The 9544-nt window shown below is 35.5% G+C and overlaps 1 protein-coding gene across 4 annotated transcripts in view; it reads right to left on the bottom strand.

Annotated features, from left to right (window-relative positions):
- Positions 1–1390: 1390 nt before the first annotated feature.
- The window catches only part of PTPN3 (protein tyrosine phosphatase non-receptor type 3), a 294046-nt gene continuing 285892 nt past the window's right edge, over positions 1391–9544 (bottom strand). For all 4 annotated transcript variants that reach the window (XM_031969204.1, XM_031969218.1, XM_031969227.1 and 1 more), the window contains exon 26: positions 1391–3538. In XM_031969204.1, coding sequence (XP_031825064.1) covers positions 3461–3538 — 78 coding nt within the window. In that variant the 3' untranslated portion in view covers positions 1391–3460. The remainder of the gene's footprint in view (positions 3539–9544) is intronic.

Genomic DNA, 9544 nt, shown 5'->3' with positions numbered 1-9544 from the left:
AAACTGAGATAGTCCTTGCCTTCAAGGAGCTTATACTCCAATTGAATAGAGAACATAGAAAAGAAAATTCAGCTTTGGGCACATGGAAAAGTTCAGAAGTTCTAAGGCTGCAGCAGTGTGAAGGATACCAAGGTCTGGGAATATACATAAACCATTAGAATATTAAAAGTGTGTATTTATGTTAACATGTATGTACCTGCCCATTCCCACATTTTTTTTCATTGATAGTTTTTGATAGTTTTGCCTTTTTGAGGATAAATGAAGATAAGGCAACTTTGTAACTCTTGCTGTTCCTGGTAAGAAATTGTTATTAGTGAGGAAAATCAAGATCAAAGATATGAAACATTTGTAGCATCTGAGTTAGTTGCCAGGTGGTAAAATAAAATACTTTGCATTATCAGAATCCTTTTAAAGTTTCATTAGTGACTATAGTGAAGAAAAGTAATGTAGTACTTCACAGTCAGGAAGACTTAGGTCAAGTCCTACTGATAAAATATACTGGCTGAGTAACCCTGGCAGTCACTTGGTGCTTTAGGCAACTTTCTAAGGTTATAAATTAAAAAGAAGGTGCTGACCTGAATTGGTTGAAGGTGTTCTCTCATGTGAGGATTCTCTATATCAGTGAAATCAAAGGCCCAATATCTATTCCTAACTATAGTATTAATTATACCTTGTACTCTATTTGGGCCAAGATGAAGTACAGTGGGAAGATCAATGAAGATGAAATAGTAAGTACTGGGCTCAAACCCTAGCTCAGATACGTGTTAGTTGCATGATTTAGGTGAATCCGTTAGCCTTAGTTTGTAAAATGAGGATTAAAAAAATTGTACCATCTAACTCACAAGGCTGTTAAGTGGAAAACATTTTGTAAAACTGAAAACACTATAGAAATGAGGTGTGATTATAGCGACATCTCTGATTCAATCCTCAAGCTGTTCTGAAGCTAGAACATTTGGTTATCAGCTGTATTTTACGGGGTAGAAATCAGACACAGAAAGCTTAAGTGAGTAGTTAATAGTAGGGCAATAAGATCTTCTGACTTATCTGAAAACGCTTTTTACTAGACCCATCCTGCTAGCTTAAGGCTCAAACATTCATGCAGTTTATTAGGGCCAAGTTATAAAACACTGCCAGAATCGATAGGGTTCACAGAGCAGGAGCAATATTACCAAGTAATCTAGCATTCCTTCCTCTACCCTATTTTAAAATATTTGTGGAAGAAATAGGGAAAGAATTTGAGTAAATGTGGTTGATCTACAGATACAGGCCCTAATCCCTTTAGAAAAATTAGCTCATGCTATGTACTTTAACCATTTTCCAGATAAAGGAAACCTTTTAATCAGTTTAAAGATGGTAGAATATCAAAATGGCATCCTCATCACATGACATAATCATATGAAAGCAACTTTATTCATACTTCTCATTAAGAAACTGTCTAGCTTCTTTTTTTTAATACATATAAATGTCTACATTGTATACCACATTAAGATCTTCAGATTATTTTCCTTAAATAATATTTTTGTTATAATTCTATCATATATTTTTTAAAAAAATTTAACTATATTATTAACAGAGGCAGAATTCTCTAGTACAATTATAAGTAGGATGTGCTCAAATAAATTAACGTTAACATTGTGTTCATACCATTCAGATAATCTGATCCTCCCCTTTGAAATGAAATTGAGACCATTATATAAAGGGTGAAAGAATACAGTCTTTCATATATACAGAAACCTGGATTTTTATAAGTCATCCACAACTTGTATTAAATTTGCCCTGAAACACACACACACACACACACACACACACACACACACACACGCACAGGCACAGGCACACATCCCTTGGGATATTTGTTTCCATAGTCAACTGGATAAAAAATGATTTTCAGAAAGACCAAAGACTGAATATTTCCACCATATCATCCCCAGCATGAATAGCATAGGTTTTCCATGTTTATCAGTTTGAAGTAGCAGCAAAATGTTGAGTAGCTTCAGTAGTAGACATTTTCCAGTATTGGATTTTGAATGCACAGTAAACAAGTCAGAGAGACAAGGTGACATAGTATCAATTCACAAACTGTATTAACATTAATAAATAAATTTGAGAAACTGAGATTACTTAATCTCAGAATCCAAGTTTAGAGTTACTAAGAAAAATTAAAAAGAAAAAAATGTTATCTGGTTTGCATATTTTACAAACCAGAAAGATGAGATGAAAAAGAAAAACCAGAAGGGAGGTTTGGGACACGTTCTCAAAAATATTAACATCTGAATGATTTAACACCTGAAGGCATTAAAAACAAATAAACAATGTTAGACTTAGCATGCCTTGTTCTTTAGCTGAAATATTACCACTTTGCATGTGTATTATATTTAGTGAATAAATATTCACTATTTACCAGTATCACTGGCATTGTTTTAAGGGTTTCTACCACTTAAATTAAAAAATCATCCTTGTAATAAAAATACTCTTGGCCTTGGTGTTCTATGATGACAAATCTTAGAACATCATAGCAGAAGAATAAAAATGGTGGGCAATTCTCTCCATAATGGAAAAACAAAGGGTAGGTGTGAGAAGATTGCAGCATATTATAATGATGATTCGTGTATAAAAAGTGGTTGTGAAATAGAACACTGAGGGTATGTATGACAGGAAAAGGGTGTGAGCCCATCTATCATATAAGTGAGGTTGAGAGGATAACAGATGAGTTCCTGTACTAAGTAGTACAATGGTATTCACAAAATGTTAAAAACAAAAACAACCACCAAAAACCTAGAGGGAGGCTTTTAGTGCATTGGGTACAATCCTCTAAAGAAGACACAAACATAGATTAAAAAAAAGTGAACAAAGTAAGAAAACATGGAGGGAGTACCTAGACCAATGAGATCACAGATCCATCGACAAATAGGCAGTTTTTAACTATGGGCAAAAGAGCTAATTCTCTAATTATTCTGACTCTTTCCAGAAGCCTTAAAATGCTCCCTAAAACGCTTAGCCTTTAGTATTTTTTTTTCTCAAACAAAATACTTGATAAGCCTAAAATAACCAATGCTACTTAGTTTCTGAATGCTCAGCAAAATAATGGCTACTAGGTTATCATGGTTGCCTATAGCAAAGTCTTTTAAAGGCAAGTTAAGCTGGAGGCCATGAGTTCCACTTGAGTTTTTCCTTTTGATTATTTCTCCACTGGATTACAGCAGCAAGCAGCATACCACTGAAATTTCTGTCCACACATATGCGTATGAATGGTATTATACACAACCGCATGCACGTGTAACTACGTGTTCCTATATACAAGATGCTTTTTTTTCTCTTTTTAAGGAAATTTAAAGTGCCAGAGTTCAAGGTTCTCATTCTCTTCTTATAACCTCTGTGGATCCATCCTGCTTATCCCAGTCAGATGTGTCTTGCTCCTATAGCTGGTGTTTTTTTTCTTGGGAAATGGTGAACAGTCACGTTAGCTAGAATCTAGTGGTTGAACCAGACCGTCTTTGTAGACTCGAAGGATAGCTTCACACACAAACTTGTATTGGCTCTGTGGAAGAGAGAAAGGAGTAAGGAAGCAAGTCTAGCATTTGCACAAACTTGACATGATGATGGTACACATACTGGAAAGGCTATAACAGAAACTTCCATGCAGGAAAGGGGGGAGGGTTGGCTCTGAAGTTAAGATATCTACTTCCTTGGGGATCATCAAGTTGACATGAAGCCCATTCTGCCATCCATTCTAAGCCCTAGTGCTCTTATCTGCAAAGGCAGGGATAATTTGTCTTCCAAAGTAACTTACTTTTATAGGTCTTCCTTTCTAAAGAGGCAAAGAAAAACACTCACACCCATGTATGAATCATTCAATTAAAATGATTATTAATAAAATGCTATTAGTTAAGATGATTATTATTAAAATTAGGAAATTATGCCTGAAAATGGTCCTTCTCTCAAAGTCACAAATGTTATACCTCTGTTTCCTTAAGAATTGTGGAAGAATATAGAGTATTTCGGATGGAAGCAATACTACAGTAGGGTTGGCTAGTACAAATTTTTCACTTTACAGATGGGGAAACAGAGGATCAGAGGAGTTATTAATATTCTAAAATCTTTAATAATAATGATAGTGTCCATTTATGTCATGCTTTAATGTTTACAAATCTCTTTCCTCACAACAATCACATGAAGCAGTTGGTATAAATATTGATATTTCCATTTTGCATATGAGAAACTAGCAAGCTCAGAGAGGGATTAAGTGGCTTATCTAATGTTGCAAAGCTAGTTCTTGACTAAGCTAGGACTAGGATCTAAAGCTGAAGGTTTTACAGATGAGGAAACTGAGGTTCAGGAGGTTTAAGTGTTCATCTAAGATAAATTTGAAGCCATACCCTCTTTGTATCTAGAAGCTAGATCTTCTGACTCTAAAACTAAATGGGTCAAACAACCACCATCTATAAAAATGATGGTGGGAGAACCGGTTTCATGGAACAGCAGAGTAGCAATCCAGAGATGGTATCCAAAGGTAGAGGTCAAAATAATCAAAGTGTCAAGACCATCAAATTTTAATTAGGAAATATTTTACAGTCAAATTTGGAGTTCTCTATGCCCAAAGGGCTATAAGACTGTGCATACCCTTTGATTCAGCAGTGTTACTACTGGGTCTGCATCCCAAAGAGATCATAAAAGAAAGGAAAGGGCTCATATGTGCAAAAATGTTTACAGCAGCTCTTTTTATAGTGGCAAGGAACTGGAAATTGAGTGGATGCAAAGATAGAGGTCAAAATAATCAAAGTGTCAAGACCATCAAATTTTAATTAGGAAATATTTTACAGTCAAATTTGGAGTTCTCTATGCCCAAAGGGCTATAAGATTGTGCATACCCTTTGATTCAGCAGTGTTACTACTGGGTCTGCATCCCAAAGAGATCATAAAAGAAAGGAAAGGGCTCATATGTGCAAAAATGTTTACAGCAGCTCTTTTTATAGTGGCAAGGAACTGGAAATTGAGTGGATGCCCGTCAGTTGGGGAATGACTGAATGGTATGTGAATGTAATGAAATATTATTGTTCTATAAGAATTGACGAGCAGGCTGATATCAGAGAAGCCTGAAAAGACTTACATGAACTGATGCTGAATGAAGTGAGCAGAACCAGGAGAACATTGTACATACAGTAATAAGAAGATTATGTGATGATCGACTATCACAGACTAAGCTCTTTTCAGCAATATACTGATCCAAATCAATTCCAAAAAACTTGGGATGGAAAATACCATCTACATCTAGAGAGAGAACTATAGAGACTAAATGTGAATTGAAACATCCTATTTTCACCTTTTTACTTTCTTGTGGTTTTCCCCTTTTGTTTTGATTTTTCTTTCATAATATAACTAAATATGTTTAAAATGATTGTACAAGTTTAATGTATATCAGATTGCTTGCTGTCTTGAGAAGGGGGAAGATAAGGGGAAAAAACCTGGAACCCAAAATCTTACAAAAATGAATGCTGAAAACTGTATTTACATGTAATTGGAAAAATAAGGTACAATTGAATTAAAAAAAAAGTTTTGGAGTTCCTATATATATTCAGTAAGCATCATACTAGTCACATTCATAATATTTCTTTTTCAATGTTTTGTCTCTGAGAGGTATTGAAGGATGGTAGGGATTGTGCTTCTTTTCCCTACCAACAAACATTAAAGATTTGCCCTAAATGCCTCTTTTTCTTCAAAAATGATTTATAGCTCTATCCTCTATTAATTTTTCTAAATCATTCTTTATTCTATTTTCAGCTCATACCGCTGCAGGAGAGTGTGTTCTAAAAGTTGTTTTGTAATTATGTAAAGGATTTCTTTTTTTAAAAAAAATTAAATTAAAAAAGGAATTTTTTTTTTATGTAAAAGTGTCTCATTTCAACATGAAAAGGCATCTGCCCATTGGAAGCAGCACACCTTGGAGCTAGTTCTGGCTCTGTCACTAATTCTGGTCAAGTCAAAATTATTCTTGTGATTTTATTTTCTCACCTGTAAAGTGGACAAAAAACCCCACCCTCCTCCTGTTGATTTTAGGATCCAATTAGATAATGCTTATATAGGCCATCTCTTCTAAATATCCCCCAAATTAAATCTATATGCAGGTATGTGCGTGTGCACACATGTGTGTGGTGTAAACTGCTAACAAGTGTCTCTCATGTACACTACTCTGTCTGTTGATAGAAGTAGGGATTAATGTCTAAGTGGTTCCATTAGAGAAATGAGCCACAGGCAAAAAGAAAATGTGCTATAGCATATTGTATACAGGGAGTTTCAAGCAACAACTGCAAAGAACTCTAATAGAACTTGGGAAACAGGCAGAATAGAGAGAGAAATAGTCCAATGATCCTCAAGGCATGAACTATGTTTATCTTCCAAAATGAGCTGGTCCTCATTATATGTCTATTATGAATATAAGTTCTCTGATAGGGAAGAATGTGGAAGAGCTGGAGGAACATCTCTCAGATATGGAATGGCTTGGGGATATATAGTGGATTGAACTCTGGGCCTTTGTCAAATATGACCAGATACTTAATTATGTGACCCATAAGAATAAGCTAATTTCTATTTGCCTCAGTTTGCTCTCTATAAAATGGGAATAATAATGGTAACTACTTTCCAGGGTTGCTGTGAGGATCAAATATGATAATAATTATAAAATGCTTAGCATAATAATGTCTTGGCAAGTAATTATATAAGTGTAAGTAATAAAGCTATTATCACTATTCTGTATTATTAGAGAGAAAAAGACAGAAAAACAATCAAAATAAAACAGGGAGATTTTTTTTTTGAAGACTGGGTCTTGCTATCTCTTCTAAGTTAGTAGTTGTATCCACTCACAGGCTGGCTTCTAATATGGATCAGTATGGAAGCTCCTGTTTGACCTGGGCTGGTTTACCCCTCTTAAGTCAATATGACTCTGCTCCTCTGCTTCCTGCCCTCAGAAGGGCTTGAGTACTCAATATATTGATGTTAGACTTAGTACAGATACTGGATCAACTTTAGGCCAACTGCAGCTTAGAACTTAAGTTCAAGTGATCTACCAGCCTCAACTTTCTCAGTGCCATTATAGCTGGCAAAAAAAAAAAAAAAAAAAAGATTCTGAAGAGATAGGAATGAAATATGTCAAGAGATCTGCAAGAACTTGACAAAAGAAGGAAAGTTACACAACAGGCATGAAGTACTGATTTTTTCAAATGATATATAAAAAGACCTGAAAAGTAGAGCAACATAATGGTCAGGAGCTGGTCTTAGGGTCATGGCCTGCATATGACACAAAATAGCTATCGGACCCTGGCTGGGCATGTCTTAGTGCTCTAGGCAATTTTTTAAGGCTATAATTTTTGGAACAATTGCTGAATTGCATTAGTAAAGGCACACTGCTCACTGGGTACTAAAATTGCTTGTCCAGTTAAAAAATTATATATATATATATATATATATATATATATATATATATATATATATAAAATGAGGAAGGGGAGAAAGAGGAAAGGACAGGGGGAGAAAGGAAGAAGGAGAGATGGAAAGGAAGGAGAGGGAGGGAAAGGGAGAGGACAGAAAGAAGAAAAGGAATAGAGGGAAGAGGAAAAACAGAGAGGAAGAAGAAAAGGGAAGGAAGGAGAAGAGAAAACAGAGAGAAGGAAAGAAGGAGAGAGAAGGGGTGAAAAGAGAGAGAGAGAGAGAGAGAGAGAGAATTTTATGCTAAATCAAATTATCTAAATTTTGTAATCTGGCATATTTCTGGCTGAGCAGAATAGGCACGGAGACAGAAGACTTGACACAGACATTTAACAGCTGTGTGACCCCAAGGAAGTCTCTTTGTACCTGTAGGTCTTGGTTTTTTCCTGTGTAAAAACAAGGGGGTTGGCCTAGATAATATATAGGCTACCTTGAATCTCTAACAATTCTGCAGTTACCTAAACTTCTTGGGGTTATTGTGAGGAAAGTGAATAGCAAATATTAAAGCACCATGAGTCTGAGTCCTCTGTGCTACACTTCCTTACTTGGAAGGCTTTTAAGGTCTCTTCCAACCTCAAAACCATGATCAAACACATTATTTATTCAATAAACACCACATACACATTGTTCTGATTCCTGTTCTTGTGGAGCTTATGTACAAATTGATATAATCACTAGATTGCATTAGATTTGAAAGGCAAAGTCTAAATAAGATGTATAGTTACTCTTCCAGTGTGGGGGTTAAAAGTGTGGCACTTCCATGATCCGAAAAATCTGTGTAAAATTTTTTTGACCTCCCCTTGTACCAGAGAAAAAATATGACTTTTTTTCTTTTTCTCTTATGGGGTATTTACAGTATCTTACTGTAAAATATGGGTTGCTATTATATAATACCATGGACATATTTTATGCATTTCTGACTTTCTAAACTTTTTCTGTGTTGTCTGTTGGCCTTCAAGTGTTGTCTGTGGCTTTCATAAAACTTCCCCCAAATTCCCATTTAATTTCTTCTGCTGACCCATGATGTACAGAAACTGATGGGGAAAATTGTGGTGTGGAAGAACTGTAGTTAACAGGAGTTAATATAGTAGGTTTTATATGAATGTTTCAGTCTAGCTAACTCTGAGTCTTTATATTGGTATCATATCCTCTTCTGGGGCTAGAATAGGCTGTTTCTAGGATTTTAGCACTGAGAGTTCAAGATAGTCCAGAAGTTATTGCTCAATTTTCTGCCACTCTTAGCTTTTCTTGGTGCTTTAGGCAGAAGGGAAGTAGTGCTGTTCTTGGATAGTTGAAGATAATTGAAGATAATTAAAATGATGGCCTTAGTCCTCTTCCACAGCCTTAGTCAGCTAAAACAAAGGGTTTGGAGAAATTCCCTAATAAGTTTCCTTCCAGCTCAAAATCTACCATTCTGAGCTTTATATCTTGTCCCTCTGGCTCCCAAGGAAACTGAACCTATAAACATTTATTCTTAATAACTTCTCCAGAACTCAGGCACAACACTGCAAGATAGCAGATGCTTGCTAGTTGAGTGAACACTGGTTACACATGGGCTGAGCTGGCTAGATTTATATTCTAGGGGCACAGAGCTTATTCCCCAGAGAAGTAGGTAGCTACTAAAATAACAGGGAATATTTTCCATTCCTGAGGTGGAAAATAGACTGACAAGAGTCTCTTGCAGAAGAATAATGGCAGCAGTTACAGATGAAGATGAAGTCTTTATTTTGCAAGCAATCACATCTTAGCCAGAATAGATGGAATTACTGCAGTTAAAAGGAGTATTTCCCTCTTTCAGGGTCAGTGAAATGCAGCCAAGAGGGGAATTTCTCTCTTCTCTTTCAGGTTAATAAGATTCCTCTCTGGTAATACAAGTCTTCAGATTTTTGAATTCTTAAGTAAGAATATCTTTTCTCAAAGACATGATATTAGGTTTACAAGAGTCCACAAAAGTCTACTAGATCCATAAGATTGCTATATAAATTTTGGATTTTTAAAGGACAAATTTTAGAAAATACCTTAGAACTTGGATTAAAGTAACAACGAACCACAATTCCATAGGATG

The sequence above is a fragment of the Sarcophilus harrisii genome, chromosome 1 (assembly GCF_902635505.1).
Source record: "Sarcophilus harrisii chromosome 1, mSarHar1.11, whole genome shotgun sequence".
In the NCBI taxonomy this organism is placed as follows: domain Eukaryota; kingdom Metazoa; phylum Chordata; class Mammalia; order Dasyuromorphia; family Dasyuridae; genus Sarcophilus; species Sarcophilus harrisii.
The sequence above is the reverse complement of the archived record's forward strand: the minus strand, read 5'-3'. Positions and strand labels throughout refer to the sequence as shown.